The 22,408-nt window shown below is 43.3% G+C and overlaps 3 protein-coding genes across 3 annotated transcripts in view; 2 read left to right on the forward strand and 1 right to left on the reverse strand.

The window, feature by feature from the left end:
- pkn1a (protein kinase N1a) overlaps nucleotides 1-1,995 on the reverse strand; it is a 36,071-nt gene extending 34,076 nt beyond the window's left edge. Inside the window, exon 1 of the mRNA XM_028402831.1 lies at nucleotides 1,176-1,995. Coding sequence (XP_028258632.1) covers nucleotides 1,176-1,196 — 21 coding nt within the window. The 5' untranslated portion in view covers nucleotides 1,197-1,995. The remainder of the gene's footprint in view (nucleotides 1-1,175) is intronic.
- Nucleotides 1,996-5,568: 3,573 nt separating this feature from the next.
- LOC114451525 (UPF0575 protein C19orf67 homolog) lies at nucleotides 5,569-7,332 on the forward strand. Its single transcript, XM_028430238.1, has 7 exons — nucleotides 5,569-5,695; nucleotides 5,916-6,090; nucleotides 6,167-6,305; nucleotides 6,436-6,536; nucleotides 6,704-6,883; nucleotides 6,968-7,120; nucleotides 7,203-7,332. The coding sequence occupies exons 1-7, from the start codon at nucleotides 5,569-5,571 to the stop codon at nucleotides 7,330-7,332; spliced, it is 1,005 nt and encodes a 334-aa protein (XP_028286039.1).
- Nucleotides 7,333-14,231: 6,899 nt separating this feature from the next.
- On the forward strand, nucleotides 14,232-15,992 carry LOC114451585 (UPF0575 protein C19orf67 homolog). The gene is made up of 7 exons (XM_028430366.1): nucleotides 14,232-14,293; nucleotides 14,648-14,752; nucleotides 14,829-14,964; nucleotides 15,099-15,199; nucleotides 15,367-15,546; nucleotides 15,631-15,783; nucleotides 15,866-15,992. The coding sequence occupies exons 1-7, from the start codon at nucleotides 14,232-14,234 to the stop codon at nucleotides 15,990-15,992; spliced, it is 864 nt and encodes a 287-aa protein (XP_028286167.1).
- Nucleotides 15,993-22,408: the final 6,416 nt, after the last annotated feature.

Below are 22,408 nucleotides of genomic sequence, written 5' to 3' on the forward strand. Positions count from 1 at the left end.
GCCTGCCATTAACTCCCAGTTAAATGGCGTCAATGGTTCTAAATAGCAAACATAAATTTCACATAAATCTGCATTACGTGCATGATAGCACAACAAACTATTCCTATGATGATCTATGATGCTTGCTTGAAGTTGCTTAACGTCAGCTGATCACATGTCAGCTGATTTATGATGCTTGCTTCAAACGTAAATGTCCGTGTGTTAAACTCTGTTGTAATATTGTCTGGGTGAAGTCCAGTGCTGTGGATTTCATAATGCTCAGCAGCCAAAATATGTTTACACAATTTACTTGAGGACGTCGCATCAAGCAGAACAGAGATCAATTAACCTACTGCTTAAATGCAACATGAGGAAATCCAGCACGTGTTACAAAAGCACACTACTATTGCCTGTAAATGCAAAGTAAGCAGTCTTCCTGCTTTGCTAATTCCTTCCTGAACAAGTGGAGCCCTGAGGGGGTTGAGGCTAATGAGTGTTGTTTTACACCAAACATCAGTATTGTGCCTGCATGCACCTGGCTTTACTCTGAACACACAACACTAAACAAAGCTACCAACTGACCCACATCAGAGCAAACACAGCACAACACAGCACCAAGGTGACAGAGCTCAGCAGGAGTTCCCCAGTGGAACATGATGCATTATTTACAACACCAAAACTATCTGTTTCTAATTCTACTGAGTGGTTCTGAACAGCCAGGTCCACAGATTATCCTGGAGCAGCCATCACCCTCCCAAAAAAAGAAGGCTCCCTGAACATGAAAGAAAGTAGTTTGCAAAGCCTTTAAACATCTAGCTGTAGATGAATGAATAATGAAACAAAATATCTGTTTTTTTTTCTGAAATTTGAAAAATGGTCAAAACTTTCACCTTCTTCCACAAACATTCAATTATTTAATTTGTAGTCCAGATTAGTGGCTCCCTAATCTGAGAGTAGGAGTCAGGGTTTATTTTTGGTAACATACATATCTTTTATAAAGTGCATTTGCTTAAACTGTTCACTGTAATCTGTGGAAATATGAATATATTTTAGGAAATCAGGAGCTTTAAAGTGTTTAATGTGTCTTTAAAAGAGAGAAAAAGGTCCTACTGAGGACAAAGAGTCCAGAGAATGAAACCAAACAGCAGAAACATCAGACTCTGCATCCAGGTCAACATTCAAACTCTTGAACTTACTTGAACGGAGTCATTTGCCATGGTTATCCCTGTTTCTGCTGTTTTCAGAGACACTCTGAGCACATGTGGGGATTTGTCCCTCAAGTCAACGTGGTGTCTCCTCTCTGAGACAATAAGATGGTCCTTGGGAAAGGCGCGGCTATTTTTTTAGTCTTATCTCAACTTTAAAACAGTCTTCCGACACAAAATATTCAAACAGTCAGGAGGTAATCCACATTGGTGGCTCGCCTGGCCGCGCCTGGATTGATCCTCCTGGTGTCGGTGTTTGCCAAACGTAGGCTACACTTCACAAAATAAAATGCGTCTGCTGTCCGTGCGTTTTTCAACAAAGAGAAGTCATTCCTCAAACGGCATCAAACTACCAGGAGTTCTTCTTCTTCTTATTCTTCTTTCTGCCATTCAACAGCTAGCAGGAGCCCCCGACATTCCGCCAGCAGCGCTGCCCCGCCGTCATGTCCTCCTCCTGCTGCTGCTGCTGCAGCCGGGCGGCGATACGCTCATCCACTGTCCTCATAAAAAGAAAAGCAGGCCCCTTCTTCCCGGCTTACATCCGTGAAACACGAACACGCCTCAGTCAGTCTCTTGTCTGTATCACATGCCTCACAAAAAAGCAGCCTGTCAGTCCTCCACAAGCCGCTCACACAGTCACAACCGGGGACAATGGGAAGCTAATCTGTGCATTAAAAGTCCCGCTGGCTGAAGTCTAACACGCCACCAAACACAACACGTCTCCCTCTGTTTTAAAACACGGGCTGTGCAAACAAAACATTCTGAGACACTCAGACAGCGGCTGACTGAGGAGCGGAGCTGCACGCAACACTTTGTACACCAGAGCCAGCAGCGCGCTCCCGACGCTCAGGGCAGCAAACCGCCCGAGCGCTCATTGGTCCAACGACGGACGACGGACGCGCGACCGGATGTGTCATGTGACCTGCTGCAGCCGCCAGATGTCAACAGCTACATTTAACGAACCTGTTGGACGTGTTCAAATACCTAAAGTGACATGCCTTTATGTAAAGTCATAATTAAAATACGAAACATTACAAAAGTTATAGTTGTAAACACACTACAATCATATCTTATTATTATTTGTTTGTTATTGTTTCTGACGCTTGCTACAGTTGCTGCAACTTTTTTAAGTTTAGCAGTGCTTCAGCCTTAATGCTAACATCAGACAGCTTTCTATATTTTCTGCCCTTATATTAACATAAACAATTAGCCCCTTGTTAAGAAAAAAAAACATTTTCCATAGAATAGAATAGAATAGAATAGATTAGAATATACTTTATTAATCCCTTTGGGAAGGTCTCTCAGGGAAATTTGGGTACCAGCAGCAATACAACACCAACAGTCAGAGCAAGAGTTAAATAGAATAAAATAGAATATAGCACAGTAAAAAATAAAAGATAAGAGGAATTATGTACAAACATTGCACACCAGCATAAATGGTACAGATGGATTATTGCACATGTGTTGTATCAGGCGGGCTGTACTCCTCCCTCCTTCTCCCCTTCCTGCCAAAAGCAGTCCTCTGGCCCTTCTTGTACAGGTGATCTGTACAGCATGTCCAGTCCAGCTTGTTGTCCAGCCACAGCCCGAGGTACTTGTAGTTGCCTACAATCTCCACCTCGTCGTCCCTGATGGTCACTGGATGTGGCTGTGGGCTGGATTCCTGAAGTCGATGACCAGCTCCTTAGTCTTTGAGGTGTTAAACTGGAGATGATTCACCTGATTCCAGGTGACAAAGTTGCTCACACTCCTGTACTCATCCTATCCATCATCCATGATACACCCCATGATGGCTGTGTCATCTGCAAACTTCTGGATGTGACCTCTGGTAGTTATTGTTTTGTTGTTTTTCTCAGATCTATAGCTAGCCACGACGGTTAGCTAGCACACTTCTGTTATCGTTAAATAGCACAGTGTTTGCTAAAAGTTACCTGGGTAGCGACATACATCGATAGCTAATCCCGATTACTTTCCTGCAGGTTTTCTAATTTAAACAGAAACTGACCTGGAGCATGGCAGGTTTGGAAGCTCAGGATGAGGTCCAACTCGGCAATTCACCTTTAGACGAACATGGGTTTGGAGACTTACTGCAGGAGGACTCAGACTACACAGGGAGTCTGCAAAACGACGAACAACGAGGTGTATTTAATTACATTAAATTATAAAATATCGGTTCTAATTTCTGACTTGTACTGCGCAAGTCTATAATTAGTTTGATTGCGGCAAGGCAATCAAACTCTTGTTCTTCACCCTCTTTCTTCTTCTTCTTATTCTTCCGCACGCTAGCCTCTCAAAGTTGGAGTGGGTTTTGAGGTCTCCTCTGAGTTTAACATTAGTGTGCATTGCGCGGAATGTTGAGAGCCAGAGTGGATGATGTCATCACTCAGAGTGGAGAGAGGCTAAAGAAATGCCTAAAAAAAATCTGTTTAACCTGTGCTCAGGCCTGCACCTTCCATCTAACTGGGATATTTTTTTATATCAGTTCGAAGGAACACTCGTTGGCTTTCTGACGGTGTGACTCTTAAAACTGAACACCAAACCATTTTGCCTTTATAGCCAGCTGTTCGGGGAGAGTGCCGGTCATTCTTCCATTAAGACATAATGTAAAACCAAAAACAGAGAAGCTGACAATCTTTGTCTGAAGGCTTCGGTTTGGACAAAAAGAGAAATTGTTCAGACGGTGCAACCCCCATTAAAATACATGGAATCTGCAGTGAGAACAGTGAAAGGAGGCTGACACACCTGAGTCTCCAGTGTAATTAGACAGGCAGGCAGGCAGAGCTGTTACCGTGGTGACAGGCTGACACAGGAAGTTAATTTTCAAAGATCAAAGGTATACCTTTGATCTCTGCGTGATTATTGGACTAAAGCAGAGAACAGAAGGATCAGAGAGGAAGAACGAGAAACACAGCTGCAGAGGAGCTTAACATCTTAGCAACATATTTCTTCATACAGTCAGATTCGTGGTGAGCACCAACAGTAGTGAGTGATAAGTGCAAATTCATCGTGTTTATTCAAAGAGAGAGAGGGAGAGAGAGTCGTGCTCATTTACGCACATGCATATTATTTGGCTGATGATCTGTTGTTTGCCATATCTGTGATGGACATGAGGAGAAGGGTTACAGGCTGGAATTAGTAGATCTGATTCCAGAATCGGAAAATAAGCGTTTACTTCAGTATGTTATAGTATAAATTATACTGTGTTGTAGAGCAACATCACATTGTGATTCTCATGGTGTCCATATTTTTTTCTGAAGGCTTTGGTTTGGACAAAAACAGAAGTTGTGTAGAGGGTGTTTTTACATTGCAAATGCATTAGGAGGGGGACAGAGAGAGCTGCAGTCAGGGACAGTTGATAAACATTCAGGTTGCCATGGATACAGGCAGGCAGGGCTGTTACCATGGTGACAGGCTGACACACAAGACACTTTTCCACATTAAAATCACACAGCCTGTGCTTCTTATAATCTTATGGTATTATTCCAGCCTCAGACCTTTCATATGGTATATTCACAGGCTATTCTTTAAGTTAAGTGATTTCATACTGCTCTTGTCTTCAGCTGTTTTTTATCAGTTTGATTGCTGTTGCTAGGCAATCAAACTATTGTTCTTCACCCTATTTAAGTTTGGTTGCCATGGCAACCAAACGTATTGTTATTATTCTTCTGTATGTTTTTTGGCGCAGCGTATCTTCATCATACATTGACCGATTTCAGCCATTCAACTATCAAAATGTTCATCTCACAGAGGACATTCCGGGACAATGTCAAGTTTTTTTTCCAAAAAATTATAGTTTTTCAACTATTAGGCAATTTCGGTGTCATTTTTACCATGGCAGTCTATGAGAGAGCCCTTCAACGAGGCTCATCTACCAAATGTGTCTCCTCACAGCTCCTGTATTCCAGCCTCAGACCTTTCATATGGTATATTCACAGGCTATTCTTTAAGTTAAGTGATTTTATACTGCTCTTGTCTTCAGCTGTTTCTTTTTTATTAGTGTGATTGCCGTTGCTAGGCAAAGGCAATTGCAAATAAATTACATCAATCAGCCGTTTTTTAAAAAAAGAGAGAGACAGGGACATAGGTAGTCAACAAAGTTTAACTGAGGAGATGGCCATGTGCCACAACAAAGTTTATCCTCCTACAAATTTCAAGCTAAACTTGAAATTTAAACTCCAGTTTAGTCTTAAAACACTCATTAGATGCTGCTCTATCAAACTTGTATTTAGAATTTTCTAATTCCGAATCGTTAGGTAGCATGCTTCTGTTATCGTTAACTAGCACGGCGTTAGCTAAAAGTTGCCTGGGTCGCGACATACATCGATAGCTAATCCCTATTACTTTCCTACAGGTTTTCTAATTCAAACGGAAACTGACCTGGAGTATGGCAGGTTTGGAAGCTCAGGATGAGGTCCAACTCAGCAATTCACCTTTAGACGAACATGGGTTTGGAGACTTACTGCAGAAGGACTCAGACTACACAAGGAGTCTGCAAAACGAAGAACAACGAGGTGTATTTAATGTCCGGAAATGATAAAATATCGGTTCTAATTTCTGACTTGTACTGCGCAAGTCTGTAATTCATATTTACCCACGTTTTCTTGGCTCATACTTCTGAAATGCTTATGGCACCACAGATGTTACTTTTATTTGGATATCGTGGGCTACAATTGTAATTTCCTTCTTTTATTATATATTGTTTAAATTTGATTTCATTATCATCACTTTTAGAGGCGAATCCGCTGTTGCTGTTGGCCGATGTTGCGCTGGCGCCAGTGTGTGGTGAACGTGTGCAATGCAGCTTCCAGGATAGTAGAGGGCTGGAGAAGAGCCTCGAATTCATCCAGCTGCAGTTAAACTTTCTCATGAGCAAAGCTAATAAACTGCAGGACCGCCTTGTCAGTAGGTAGGTTCCTGGTTATTTTGCTGTGGTGATTTCACCCAGGAATGTTTCTTATTGTTTTCCTGGTCTGTTGACAAAGCCATACAGACAGAGAGGCTGTTACTGCTGCAGTGCGAAGCTTCCTGTACACTTGTCAGCCTTATTTTAACCACCTGGAATCAACCGCTAGGAGCACCATGGTAAAGGACACCAACCTGCCCAGCGCCAGCCGCACAATGGTAAAGAGTGTTATAAATTATGGTATAACTTTATTTAACACAACAAATAACAGTTTTAACATATTAACTCTGTGTGGTCGAGCCTTTAGATTAGTTGCTGACATCTGCTACTGTGTGTACATGTGTGCAGCTGTTGGACTTCTCTCAGCAGCTGTGTGACAGGTTGGAGCAGATGGTGTTGACCTTTGCCGATTACAATCTTCTCTGTCTAAATGAGGCCGATCCCGACAGGTACACAACCCAACACAATAATACATGTTTGTTCTATAATTGTATCATTCTGCTTGCCCCTACTGTAAAATTTCCCGACTACTGCCCTTTTTTCTTTTTTGTAAGCTTAATGCAGTGAGTCTTCACAAAGAAGTGTAACTTTCTCCAACCTCCTTGTGCATTTATAGTGTGTCTCACTTCTGCATTGGGCAGTGTCACTTCAACCAACTGAGGGTGACCATTTTCCGGTACTGTAAGCCAACACAGTACATGGCCCGGATCGACACTAGAATATATAAACGCATGCGCTGGAATGTGGAGCGGCTCCAAGTTGATGGAGAGAAGGCAGGGGAGGCAGACACCGAGTAGTGAGTGTGGAGGTTACAGTACTGTCTCCATGTTGGTTGTTCACGTTCATTGAAACCTTTGTTTTTTTATGCAAATCTTTCAAGTTACTTCCTTTGCTATGAGGACATCCCCAATGAGCTCACAGATGTGAACGAAGATTGGCAAGAAAACTTTTCTGTTAACCTGGTGAGGATGTGGTCCATCGGTCGGTGGGTGCAGGTGGACCCTGACCCTGACACGGAGGATATATGTGACTGGTAGGCCAAGTTCTCCCTCTTCAGTACCAGCTCATTACGTATGAGCTACAACCTTCACTCTGTATTTGTGTGTTTGTCCCAGGATCACATGTGAGGTCCCTCTGGCCACCTATCACAAGCTTCTGATTCTGGGCAGTGATGAGCCCTCCTGCTGCAATGCTACAGACTACCTGCAGCAGCTGCTCATGTCACATGACTACAGACTAATATAAGGTTATACTGCATGTTTGATTCACACAGGCTAGAGACAGAGTCTAGTTATCAGGCAGATGTGTGAGTTTAAAGTTGAACATCTGGTTTACAAAGTGTTAACCTAAAGCACATGACTGAAATGTTTGCTTGAAAAAGTGTTTTCAGAAAGTTTTTCTAAGTTTTTCAACGTTTTATACAAATTTGTTGTGTTTTAAGAAAGTAAAGGCATGTTATTAAAAACATTTTATTTACAGAAACATTGTGTTGAAATAATTACACACAATCACAGATAAAGTCAGAACAAATGAGGAAAACTTTTGAACAAGCTGCCGTGATTTGAGCCTCAAGTCAGACTGCCCCATTTACTTCATTTGAACAAACACATTTAAATGAGAACACATGGGCCTCAATTTATTTTCAATAAATAAATAAATAAATAAATTGAATAAATTAAAATCTAAGTAAACGATTTAATGACTTCGAGCCCAAGTAACAGAGGTGACTTGTTCACTCAGCCAACTGTGTTCAGTTTATCACCCATTTGGCTCATCAGTTCACACGACTAGACACAGAGGAAGGCATTTTACTTAGAGTAAAAACTACAATTTACAGTCAATATCCTTCATTTTTCTAATTCATAAAAATCTATATAGAACTCTTAAACAGCTACTATAACTCTAAAACTCTGAAGTACAAAAGTAAAGTGGAGTTTCCCTTCATTACAGTGATCAGTCTTTAACCCACAAAGACTCACAAACACTACACAGACATGATTTACAAAGATATTGTATCCTGCCAGGAGGAACAAACATACATATACTGGATGTTTTCAGCCACTCCTGGTGACTGCAAAGGATTTTCTACACTGGCTGTGAAATCTTCAATTTAAAACCAGAATTCAGTCCTAATGCTACAGGGCACCAAGCAGCAGGCCAAGAACAGACTAAAGACAGCAGACTCACAGTGAACATGAGGGTCAAGTCAGTGTCAGCAGAGATTCCTTTGATTAGATTAAAAACACAGCCTAAAATTATCCCTCATTTAGATGTTCAGTATGGCCACCTTAAACAACACTGACACACACAGGATCCAGACAGACAGCACAGGCAGGAACATTTACTACCAGCAAGACACGTTCAGCAGTTTCAACACACAGCTAATGCCCAATAACCTGATATCAAGCACCACCCCACCCTGCACTCCCTCTCTTTTTAAAATCTTCATGAAGTGACCCTTCACCTTCAGCACAGTATTTCAGCCTTGTTTAATTACAGGCTATCGTCTGTCTGTAGCACCTGGCTCAAGCATTGCCATCTAAAATGTCCAAGAACCTACAAGAGATAAAAGTCAGGCTAACCACATTAAATCAATTATATCTATTACAAATGCACAGACTGAAACCTAATTGGTGCCTGACTCAAGTGCTTTGAAGAGAGAAGCCAATTCCACTTTGTATTGACCTTTGGTAAAGAGCTCTAAACAACTTGGACTGAGATCATTTCTAATCTAGCTCTAATCTGCAAATAAATTACATTTGTTACGCCTGGCTCGGAGAAGGCTGACAAGCAAAATACCAAACAGGAGGGATGCCAATTAAGCTGCAAGTTATTAAAACAAATGACACCAAATGATCTCAAATATGTGGCCTATATGGGGCAGATGTAGAATCAGTAGTGTATGCAAGCTTGGATGTGTGAGTGTTGTAGGTGAGCGCTAAAGTAAAACAACCCAAATGAATGCCCAAACAAAAGTAAAAGGTGGCCGCTGGTGAGCAGGCCAACGCAAGCAACCCCAACTTCATGGGAATGGATGGAGGCTGCATTGTATGTGGTAGAAAGATGATGTCTGAGGCCACCACCTCTGTTAAGGGAAGGTTTTTCCAGCTTAACATAGATGGCTTCCTTGACTCCTCCTTCAAACCACCTTTTCTCTCTGTCTAAAATGTGAACAGTGTTGTCCTCAAAGGAGTGTCCTTTGTCTTGGAGGTGAACAGCTGAGTCTTCTCCTGAGGAGGTGGCTCTCCTGTGCTGAGCCATTCTTCTGTGGAGTGGTTGTTTAGTTTCTCCAATGTACAGATCAGAGCATTCCTCACCGCACTGGACTGCATATATAACATTGCTGTGTTTCTCCCTGGGAATCTTGTCCTTCGGGTGAACCAGTCTCTGTCTCAGTGTTGTCATCGGTTTGATGAAGCTGCTTGGATGAGCATGTCTTCAAGAAAACTCTACAAGTCCAGACGCCTTGCTTCAATCTTCTCTACGTATTGTTCTTCACCCTCTTTCTTCTTATTATTCTTCCGGAGCGCAAGCGTATCTTCAGCATACATTCACCGATTTCAGCCATTCAACTATCGAAATGTTTATCATATAGAGGATATTCCGGGTCAACTTCATTTTTTTTTCAAAAAAATTATAGTTTTTCAAATATTAAGCAATTTCGGCGTCATCTGCCAAATGTATCTCCTTCTACAAATTTCAAGCTGCAGACTCCATTTTAGTCTTAAAACGCTCATTAGGTGCTGCTCTATAAAACTTGTATTCAGAATTTTCTAATTCTGAATCGTTTCCGCGTGCCAGGCTCTCAAAGTTGCAGTGGTCTTTGAGGTTACATGGCTGTTACCATGGTGACAGGCTGACACGCAAGAAGCATACAAAGCAGCCATATTTGTAGTCTTTACCAAAATTTTGTCTCAGGGCTGCTACAAGATGGAGGACACAAACGCAGCGGAGCCGGAAGTATAAGGCAGTTCTCAGTGTTTAATTCAGGCCAAAGTTCAGATCACGAGTAATCAGTCAGCGTAGCAAAAGCATCCAAAAGGGCAAAGGCAAAAACAGTGATCAAATCCAAAGCAGTGGTCGGTACACAGTAGTTTAGTCCACGAGGCAAAGGTAACACAAAGGGCAAAGGCAAAAAACAGCAGTCAGATCCAAAACAGGTTATACACAAGGGAATCCTAAACTCACTCGAAAAACTCACTGGGAAAATCACAAGAGCGGGAGGCTACTTGGGCGGCTGTGTCGCTAGGATTACTCACAAGACGAACTGGCAACAAGAGGGAGGAAACACACAGACTTTATACACAGGAGGGCGGGAAGACAATAGGACACAGGTGAAGCACATTAGGGCGGAGCAGGTAATCACAGTAGGGGGGAAGGGAGCACACAGGAGGAAGGGGAAGTCAACAGACCTGAAACACAAGGGAAAGAGACAGGTACCAAAATAAAACAGGAAGTAACTAGTAAAACTCAAATTAATGCAAACAGTAAATAAACTACCAAAATAAAAGCCCAGACTCAAACCCTGACAGAACCCCCTCCTCAACGTGCGCCTCTTGGCGCACTACCTGGTTTATCCGGACGGAGGCGGTAGAAGTCTTGGATGAGAGTGGGGTCCAAAATCCTTGAGGCCGGTTCCCATGATCTCTCCTCAGGACCATAGCCCTGCCAGTCCACCAGGTATTGCAGGCCCCTGCCCCGTCGTCTGACGTCCAAAAGTCTGCGGACAGTGTAGGCTGGCTGGCACAGACACAGCAGAGGGCAGCCTCTAGGTCTTGATTGGCCCACTCCATCTGGCCGTTGGTTTGGGGGTGGAATCCTGAGGAGAGACTGGCGGAGGTGCCGAAGGCTGTACAGAAGGCCTGCCAGACCTGCGAGATGAACTGGGGACCACGTTCAGAGACGATGTCCTGCGGAAGCCCATGCAAACGAAAGACATATTTAATCATAAGTTGTGCTGTCTCGGAGGCAGAAGGCAATTTAGAAAGAGCCACAAAATGAGCAGTCTTAGAGAAGCGGTCCACGATAGTGAGGATCGTGGTTTTCCCCTTAGAAGGGGGTAACCCAGTCATGAAATCCACTGCAATGTGGGACCATGGTCGGCTGGGCCCAGGGAGCGGCTGCAGCTCCCCGGCAGGTGGCTGGTTGCTGGTTTTCCCTTGGGCACAGACGGCACAGGCTTCCACAAACTCCTTGATGTCTCTCACCAGACCGGGCCACCAGAACCGACGTCGTAGGAAGGATTCAGTTCGGCGGGTCCCAGGATGGCAGGTCAGGCAGGAGGCATGTGCCCACTGGAGAACCTTGGTGCGGACACTCTGAGGGACAAACAAACGGTTAGCAGGACCACTTCCGGGGTCCGGTTCCTGAGCCTGAGCTCTTTTGATTTCCTCACTGAGGTTCCAGGTAAGAGCGCCAAGTACACAGGAGGGGGGTACAATGTTCTCTGGCTCTCTATTCTCTTCCTCAGGCTCGAACTGTCTCGAAAGAGCATCAGGTTTAACATTTTTAGAGCCAGGGCGGTAAGAAATGGTAAACTGAAAACGCCTGCCTGGGGTTCAGCCGCTTTGTGGTTCGGATGTAGGACAAGTTCTTATGATCCGTCCAAACCACAAAGGGCTGCTCAGCCCCCTCCAACCAGTGACGCCATTCTTCCAAAGCTAGCTTTACAGCTAGTAGCTCTCGGTTCCCCACATTGTAATTGCGCTCTGCTGGTGACAAACGGCGAGAAAAGTAAGCGCAGGATGCAACTTATTATCTTTTTCAGATTTTTTGAGAGGACCGCCCCTACCCCATGATTTCTACTTTTCAAAATAAGAGCTTCATCTTTTTAAATTCTTAACCGTGTTTCAGCAAATTAAATTCAGATTGCAGATTCTCCAGCAATTCAGAGAAATCCTTCACATCAGCATTCAATGCTTCAGCTGTAGCAATCAAACTTGCATTTTCTTCAGGAAATGCTTTTCTAGTTTTTCTAAATATTATAATATTCAAAATATTAAACAATGTATGTGTCATTTTTAACATTAGAGTCTATGGAGGAGCCTTCAAAACCACCTTCAACTTTGACATGTAACTAGTTCCACATGCTTTCAGCTACAGAAACCATTCAAACATCATTCTGTTCAGCTCTTCAAGGGCTATTAAACTTGTGTTCAAATGTATTTCATTTTCAAAATACTAATAAAAATTCAAATGTCATTTAACATTGAAGTCTATGAGAGAGCTCTTCAACGAGGGTCATCTGCCAAATGTATCTCCTCCTACAAATTTCAAGCTACAGACTCCAGTTTAGTCTTAAAACGCTCATTAGCTGCAGCTCTATCAGATTTGTATTCAGAATTTTCTAATTCCGAATCATTTGCGCACGCTAGCCTCTCAAAGTTGGAGTGGGTTTTGAGGTCTCCTCTGAGTTTAACATTAGTGTGCATTGCGTGGAATGTTGAGAGCCAGAGTGGATGATGTCATCACTCAGAGTGGAGAGAGGCTAAAGAAATGCCTAAAAAATCTCTCAAACCTTCGCTCAGGCCTGCACCTTCCATCTAACTGGGATATTTTTTATATCAGTTCGAAGGAACACTCGTTGGCTTTCTGACGGTGTGACTCTTAAAACTGAACACCAAACCATTTTGCCTTTATAGCCAGCTGTTCGGGGAGAGTGCCGGTCATTCTTCCATTAAGACATAATGTAAAACCAAAAACAGAGAAGCAGACCAGCCATATTTTCTAACTCGCTGACAATTCCACATCATTATAGACATAAAAATTGCACCGCTTTGTAGAGCAACATCTTGTAATTCTGTCAGTGTCCATATTTTTTGTCTGAAAGCTTCGGTTTGGACAAAAAGAGATATTGTTCAGACGGTGCAACCCCCATTAAAATACATGGAATCTGCAGTGAGAACAGTGAAAGGAGGCTGACACACCTGAGTCTCCAGTGTAATTAGACAGGCAGGCAGGCAGAGCTGTTACCGTGGTGACAGGCTGACACAGGAAGTTAATTTTCAAAGATCAAAGGTATACCTTTGATCTCTGCATGATTACTGGACTAAAGCAGAGAACAGAAGGATCAGAGAGGAAGAACGAGAAACACAGCTGCAGAGGAGCTTAACATCTTAGCAACATATTTCTTCATACAGTCAGATTCGTGGTGAGCACCAAGAGCAGTGAATGATAAGTGCAAATTCATCGTGTTTATTCAAAGAGAGAGAGGAAGAGAGAGTCGTGCGCATTTACGCACATGCGTATTATTTGGCTGATGATCTGTTGTTTGCCATATCTGTGATGGACATGAGGAGAAGGGTTACAGGCTGGAATTAGTAGATCTGATTCCAGAATTGGAAAATAAGCGTTTACTTCTGTATGTTTGACATCATAGACATAAAAAATTTACTGTGTTGTAGAGCAACATCTTGTGATTCTCATGGTGTCCATATTTTTTTCTGAAGGCTTTGGTTTGGACAAAAACAGAAGTTGTGTAGAGGGTGTTTTTACATTGGAAATGCATTAGGAGGGGGACAGAGAGAGCTGCAGTCAGGGACAGTTGATAAACATTCAGGTTGCCATGGATACAGGCAGGCAGGGCTGTTACCATGGTGACAGGCTGACACACAAGAAGCTTTCCACATTAAAATCACACAGCCTGTGCTTCTTACAATCTTATGGTATTATTCCAGCCTCAGACCTTTCATATGGTATATTCACAGGCTATTCTTTAAGTTAAGTGATTTCATACTGCTCTTGTCTTCAGCTGTTTCTTTTTTATTAGTGTGATTGCCGTTGCTAGGCAAAGGCAATCGCAAATAAATTACATCAATCAGCCGTTTTTTTAAAAAAGAGAGAGACAGGGACATTGGTAGTCAACAAAGTTTAACTGAGGAGACGGCCATGTGCCACAACAAAGTTTATTCTCCTACAAATTTCAAGCTAAAGACTCCAGTTTAGTCTTAAAACACTCATTAGATGCTGCTCTATCAAACTTGCATTCAGAATTTTCCAATTCCGAATCATTAGCTAGCATGCTTCTGTTATCGTTAACTAGCACGGCGTTAGCTAAAAGTTGCCTGGTTAGCAACATAAATCGATTGCTAATCCCAATTACTTTCCTACAGGTTTTCTAATTTAAACGGAAACTGACCTGGAGTATGGCAGGTTTGGAAGCTCAGGATGAGGTCCAACTCAGCAATTCACCTTTAGACGAACATGGGTTTGGAGACTTACTGCAGGAGGACTCAGACTACACAGGGAGTCTGCAAAACGAAGAACAAGGAGGTGTATTTAATGTCCTGAAATATAAAATATCGGTTCTAATTTCTGACTTGTACTGCGCAAGTCTGTAATTCATATTTACCCACGTTTTCTTGGCTCATACTTCTGAAATGCTTATGGCACCACAGATGTTACTTTTATTTGGGTATCGTTGGCTACAATTGTAATTTCCTTCTTTTATTATATATTGTTTAAATTTGATTTCATTATCATCACTTTCAGAGGCGAATCCGCTGTTGCTGTTGGCCGATGTTGCACTGGCAACACTGTGTGGTGAATGTGTGCAATGCAGTTGCCTGGATAGTAGAGGGCTGGAGAAGAGCCTCAAGGTTATCCAGCTGCACTTCAACTTTCTCATGAGCAAAGCTAATAAACTGCAGGACCGCCTTGTCAGTAGGTAGGTTCCTGGTTAGTTTGATGTGGTGATTTCACCCAGGAACGTTTCTTATTGTTTTCCTGGTCTGTTGACAAAGCCATACAGACAGAGCTGTTACTGCTGCAGTGCGAAGCTTCCTGTACACTTGTCAGACTTATTTTATCTACCTGGAATCAACCGCTAGGAGCACCGTGTTCCAGTACACCAACCTGCCCAGCGCCATCCGCAAAACGGTAAAGTATGACTGTTGTAAATTGTGGTATAACTTTATTTAACACAATAAATAACAGTTTTAACAAATTAACTTTGTATGGTCAAGCCTTTAGATTAGTTGCTGACATCTGCTACTGTGTGTACATGTGTGCAGCTGTTGGACTTCTCTCAGCAGCTGTGTGACAGGTTGGAGCAGATGGTGTTGACCTTTGCCGATTACAATCTTCTCTGTCTAGACGAGGCCGATCCCGACAGGTACACAACCCAACACAATAATACATGTTTGTTCTATAATTGTATCATTCTGCTTGCCCCTACTGTAAAATTTCCCGACTACTGCCCTTTTTTCTTTTTTGTAAGCTTAATGCAGTGAGTCTTCACAAAGAAGTGTAACTTTCTCCAACCTCCTTGTGCATTTATAGTGTGTCTCACTTCTGCATTGGGCAGTGTCACTTCAACCAACTGAGGGTGACCATTTTCCGGTACTGTAAGCCAACACAGTACATGGCCCGAGACAACACTGTACTATATAAACGCATGCGCTGGAATGTGGAGCGGATCCAAGTTGATGGAGAGAAGGCAGGGGAGGCAGACACCGAGTAGTGAGTGTGGAGGTTACAGTACTGTCTCCATGTTGGTTATTCATATTCATTGAAACCTTTGTTTTCTTATGTAAATCTTTCAAGTTACTACCTTTGCTACGAGGACATCCCCAATGAGCTCACAGATGTGAACGAAGATTGGCAAGAAGGCTTTCCTGTTAACCTGGTGAGGATGTGGTCCATCGGTCGGTGGGTGCAGGTGGACCCTGACCCTGACACGGAGGATATATGTGACTGGTAGGCCAAGTTCTCCCTCTTCAGTACCAGCTCATTACGTATGAGCTACAACCTTCACTCTGTATTTGTGTTTTTGTCCCAGGATCACACGTGAGGTCCCTCTGGCCACCTATCACAAGCTTCTGATTCTGGGCAGTGATGAGCCCTCCTGCTGTAATGCTACAGACTACCTGCAGCAGCTGCTGATGTCACACATGACTACAGACTAATATAAGGTTTTGCTTGAAAAAGTGTTTTCAGAAAGTTTTTGTACGTTTTCTATGGTTAGTGTGAGGGATCTAATGACTTATGTGTTGTTAAGTTTGAGGTTGTTGTGCAGTTTACAAGCACCCCCTATGTCTACTTATTTATTTCTTCTAGTGAATGTGTTTTGTTTTCATTTAGAATATTTGTTATTAGTGTGGCAGTGCTTTAAATTCCTAGATTACATTGAATGCGTCAGTTTCCTGTTTGGAACGTTGGCTCTGAGTTTTTACCGCCCCCGGCAGCTGACGGATCGCTGGTGTGAGGAGCTACCACAATTCTGTGTATAATTGACTAAGAAGGAAGAATAAAACCTTTGTTTCCTATAAGAGGACAGCTCAGTGGTCATTCTTAATCTAAAGCTGCAACATATTTTGGCGAGCCAGCCAGGAGAGAAGTTTTTTTCGTAAGTAGCGGACTTTTGTCAGTGCCGGCGGCCAACAGTAGCCGTTGTCAGCCGTGGAAGAGAGACTTCTCTCCAACAACGAACCTAGACAAAACGAAAAAAAAACGAATCGTACTAATGGAGTTAGCAGAGCCGTTGCTTGACACCATAGGGGCCCTAGGCAAGAAGGTAACACTGGGGCCCTACGGGCTACTAGATTCTATAGAAATGCCGCCCCAATCACAAAGACATGTACAGTGATGATTATATAAGCAACCTTTTATTTAAATAATGTGGAACACACATATGAAAACATTATCTTAAGGAAACATAAAACACCTGTACAACACAATCGAAATACATCATAGAAATATGTACTCTCTGAGGACTGTCCACAGTGGTGGAAAGTAACTAAGTACTTAAATTGAGGCAACTGAAACTGAACTCAAGGATTGTTTTTTTTTTTAACTTGGGGGATACATAAAAAATACATGAAAAATTACTTAAACTTGGAAATTAAAAGTAAGTACTTAAGACTTTGGTTAAGTAGGATCATTGATGTAGCACATCTACTTTTACTTGAGTATATATTTTGCTGGGTAATTGTACTTTGACTTAAGTACCAAACATCAGTACTTCCTCCACCACTGACAACACAAGATATGATGACTAGTATTGTTATTATTAAGTTTGTCCACAGTGCAGGATCATCAGTGAGACCTGGACACCTTGGAACCTTCCTCTGTTACCAGGTCAGGTGCTGGAGGAGCAGAGGAAGGAGTGGAGGCTCTCAGGTGTTGGACTGCTGCTGGGACGTCCTCTGGAGTGTCCTCACAGGGCTCCACATGACCTGTGTGGTATAAGACCATAATGATCAGCCTGATAATTAACACTGTAAATAATCTAGATTATTCATAATGCACAGACCTTCATCTGTGGAGGTTGTGGCATCTTCATGAGGAGACACAGAGAGGTGATTAAGCACAGCACCTGATGAAAAACATCATTTATAAAGCCATAAAATAACACAACTATATGACAATAATTAACTAGCTTGTCATTTACAGAGAAACACCTGAGCATTAATAAACATTAATAGACTAAATATATACATTAGCTTTTCCTGCTGTGGTTTAGAGCTCATTAACTCTAACAGTAAGTTGTAACAGCAGCACTTAGATTAATGCTAAACCTGCGAACGAGACAAAACAAGCGTAAGTATCATTAGCATAGCAGCTACACACTGTTGCTGCATGAGCTAACAAGCTACTTTACAGCTTCATTTACGTTTTATATCACGTCATTATTTTGACGTTTGTAACTCATTTAGCAGACGTTTGTACGCAGAGCGACTCACAGTGAACATTCAGGCTGCAGTATGAAGGAGGCTGTAGTGACGTGAAGTGCTGCGTCTCTAAAAGTGTTCTGTGATACAATGTGAAAAAAGACAGTGGTGGAGTAAGATGAGGCTCCGCTGTGTCATAGACTCTTACCTCTCTCCCGTTTCGCCTCTTCTTCTTCTTTTGCCGTCTTTCCTTGCAGCCTGCAGAGTGTGCTTCCTCCTTTATTTTGAACGAGCCGCTCCTCTCTGCTTCCAGCAGCGCTGTCACAGGGCCCCGTGGGGGCGAGGGGGGAGTCTGACTGTGTCAATGCGCCATAGTTGAATGGTGGGGCTAACTGACCGTCCGTCTTGGGGCCCCTCTCATGCTCGGGGCCCTAGGTAACTGCCTGGTTTGCCTACTGTGTTGCGACGGCTCTGGGAGTTAGAAGCCTTAAGAGACCAAGTTACCACTACACTCTGTCAGTTAAAGTGGGAAGGACTTGTGGAGGTCTGTAATTTTCTGAAATGCAGTGATATTACGGAGGAGGATGAGTCAAGGAGCCGGCGAAGGCTGATGAAAGTGATCGAGCGCACACTGGACGGTGTTGAGCAAAGTAACTTGCCAGAAGAGGCTGCGCAGTTTATTAGAGAGCTGTTGTCATTTATGGGAGGAAAGGGCGCTACAGGTAATCCTGTGGACCGGCCGGAATGTTTCCGCCTCTTTGAGATGAGGGAGAAATATGATGAGCTCCGAGGCTAAGTCAAAGCGCTGGGAGAGAAACTTAAGATGCGTGACATGCTTGAAATTAAATCTGATTTGACGCTTTCTCAATTAAAGACAATACTGAAAGGACATTATAGAGAAGAGACTACCTGCAGCAGCTGCTGATGAAGAAGATGACATATCAGACCTATACCAAAAGCTGATTAACATCAATCAGGACCCAAAAGAATCAGCTCAAGATTTTTTATTCAGGGCCATTGAGCTTAAAGACAGGCTCCTGTATGCATCTAGAGGAAAAGATGAGGAGCACTACAGTGCACACCTGGTCAAGAAAACGTTTTTGAGGACAGTGGACACAGGGCTGTTAAATGACAACATTAAGTTCCAGATTAAACCATTTCTTGACAATCTTGATGTGGCTGATGAAACACTGATTGAGAGACTGAACGAAGCAGCCAACCTAGAGGCAGAAAGACAACAAATTAAAGAGAAACAGCACAAAGCCACCTAAAATCAATGAGTTGCTAACCCCAAATGAGCCACGCAGCAGCTCCCAGGTCCCTCCAGTTCAGCATCCAGCTCCAACTAAGGAAAACACCAAGGTGGCCCCTGCCCCACCTGAAATGCATGCCTTAGTGAAAGAACTTAAGACTGCGGTAGCAGAGGTGAAGCAAATGGTGCTTGCCACCCTCAACACTAGAAAGTCACAGACCTTCAAGAGGACAGCAGATGGTGTAGGCGGCCAGAGGAGGAAAGGATGTAGGGCCTGCCAGAATAACGGCGAGGGAGACCGCTGCACCCACTGCTCCAAATGTGGCCAGGCTGGCCACATCTTCAGAGGATGCCGAGCTTCACATCTGCTGCAGGGAAACTTCGAAGGGCCACTGCCATGGGACCAGCAGATACCTCGCCACCACATCCAGAGTCCCGCCGCTGCCATCACTGCCCACTGGAGGAGCGTCACGATGTACCACTCCAAACCTGTACAGGTTGTTCACTTGCCACTTACTGTTCTGAAACATGCCAAATACAGCACTGGCAGGAGCACAAACTCCTGTGTACGGAACAATATTTGGATGAGAAAGAGGAAGAACAGTGTTGGCCGTCACACAGAGGTAACTTTGACACTTTCTCAGATAAACAAGGAAAAAGACTAATCAAACTGATTGGTAGACGTAAACTAGTGAGCTGCACCTTTGAAAATGTGCCAGTTATAGCTCTTTGGGACACAGGTGCACAGGCCACAGTCATAAATGAAAAATGGAGAGCTGAGCACTTACCTCATACCACTATCAGAGGAATTGATGAACTCTTAGGACCAGAACCACTAAATGGGCTTGCTGCTAACCAGACAGAAATACCATTCATAGAGTTTAAACTGACTGGTGCAGAAGTGTCCAGCTCTAGCTTACTTGTTCCTGTCTTGGTCTCTAGTGACCCAAATGTAGCTCAGGACCCTATCATCGGTTTTAATGTAATAGAGGAGTTGATTAATGAGCAAGTGAAACAACGGGGAACTATCAACAGTGACCACATGGCTAACATAGTGATTAGAGCTTTTGATATTGAATTTGGAACTGCAAAAACTTTTATCCAGTTGATGCATACATATCAAACAGCTAATGAGGAGACACAGGTAAAAACAGGGAGGAATAGGGTTATGTTAGGCCCTGGGGAAATCACCACTATCCGTTGCCGTGCACGCATTCATGTTGATGAGGACACTGCAATGTTGTTCTGTCCTGTTGTCAACACAAACCTACCTAAAGGACTGCATATCCAGGAGGTACTGTTTAAGGTCAAGAGGGGCAACTCTGCTATAGTCCCAGTGTCGGTCACTAACACTACAGGTCATAGTGTCACTTTAAGTCCACGTGTCATCCTTGGGCACATAGAGGCTATAAGGGCAATGTACTCAGCAGCCATAGACCCTTCGGGGAAACAAACACGCGAAGCAGACAAAATGGTTTGTGATGCTGACATTCCCCCCAGAGACATGGGCGAGGTTTGGGACCCTCCTGTAGTGTTAGACCACTTAACCTGTGACCAGCAGTCTATAGTGAGAGAGATGCTCAGGGAGCAGTGTCAGGTTTTTGCCCGTGATGAAAATGATGTAGGCTGTATCCCCACCCTCCGCATGCATATTAATCTTAAAGATCAGACACCAGTTCAGAAGACATACATCAGTGTGCCTAAACCCTTACACCAGGAAGTAAAAGCATATCTACAGGACTTGATAAACAGGGGCTGGGTCACCAAATCTAAGTCACCCTACTCATCACCAATAGTGTGTGTGAGAAAGAAATCAGGTGAACTCAGACTCTGTGTAGATTATCGAGAACTAAACAACAAGTCAGTGCCTGACAGACATCCTATCCCTAGGATACAAGATATGCTGGACAGCCTCACAGGTAGCTCCTGGTTTACAGTACTGGACCAGGGAAAGGCATATCATCAGGGGTTCCTAGATGAAGAAAGCCAGCCACTGATGCCTTGGGGGTTATACCAGTGGGTTAGGATTCCATTTGGTCTTAGTTCTGCCCCAGCAGAATTTCAAAGAAGCATGGAGGAGTGTATGTGGGGCTTACGTGATGATATTTGCCTACCTTACCTCGATGACAACCTGGTCCACAGTAAATCATTCAAGGACCACGTAGAACATGTAAGAGCAGTCCTACAAAGGTATCAGAAACACGGTGTCAAACTCACTGCAAAGAAATGTGAACTATTCAAGCCTAAAGTTAGATTTTTGGGCAGAATTGTATCGAAAGATGGTCATAGTATGGATCCAGCAGAGGTTGACGCTGTGCTCTCTCTCAAAGATAAACGCCCTAGTACAGTAGGTGAAGTGAGGCAACTTCTGGGCTTTCTCTCCTACTATAGGCCTTATATACAAGACTTTTTGCCATGAACTGCTGACAGATAGAGCAACTGTTTCAAACACACCACAAGACTTGAGAACACAGAAAAAAACTAAAAAGGGGAAAAATAAACAAATACGGGGACAGCTGCCCTCATCCGCTCCTATTGTTTGGACAGAAGCTCATCATCAGGTTTTGTGTTATTTGATTGATAAACTGTCCAGCCCTCCAATCCTAGGTTTTCCAGACCTAAATCAGCCGTTTGTGCTACATACTGACGCTTCTCAAGCTGGACTAGGGGCAGTGCTCTATCAGCGCAGCAATGGCAAACTTAAAGTTATAGCATATGGGTCCAGAACTCTAACACCACCAGAAAAAAAACTACCACATGCATGCTGGTAAGTTAGAGTTTTTAGCACTAAAGTGGGCTATATGTGAACGTTTTAGAGATTATCTGTTCCATGCACCATCTTTTGTTGTTTATACAGATAATAACCCCCTCACATACGTACTGAAAACAGCGAAGTTGAATGCCACTGGCCAGCGTTGGGTAGCGGAATTAGCAGATTTCAACTTCACTATAAAATATAGACCTGGGAAAGCAAATGCAGATGCAAATGGGTTATCTAGGATGCCCATTGATTTTGAAAAATATATGGGCCACTGCACAGAAACAGTTAGTCAAGATGTAGTAGCAGCAACACAGCAAGGTATCTTGGTGCAGCAAATAGAACCAGCTCCAATGATAAGTTCAGTGTCCTTTAATGCTCTCCAGCAGCAAGTAGAAGCAGAGACACTGTTGGACACTATTCAGCCACTACCAAGAGATGAGATTTGTGCAGCTCAGCGTCAAGACCCTGTGATAGGTAGACTGTATGATTGCATCATGCAAAACAAGAGACCAACTGCACATGAACTTAAAACTGGGAGTCCTGAGTTCAAGGCAATGGCCAGAGAGTGGGCCAAACTTGAGATTAGGGAGGATGGGACTATGTACAGGAAGACTCAGCAAAAAAAAAAACCAGCTTGTCCTCCCTGCAGTATATCACCCCCTAGTTTTGAATGAGTTGCACAAAGAAATGGGTCATTTG

Source organism: Parambassis ranga, chromosome 1, assembly GCF_900634625.1.
Source record: "Parambassis ranga chromosome 1, fParRan2.1, whole genome shotgun sequence".
Lineage (NCBI taxonomy): Eukaryota > Metazoa > Chordata > Actinopteri > Ambassidae > Parambassis > Parambassis ranga.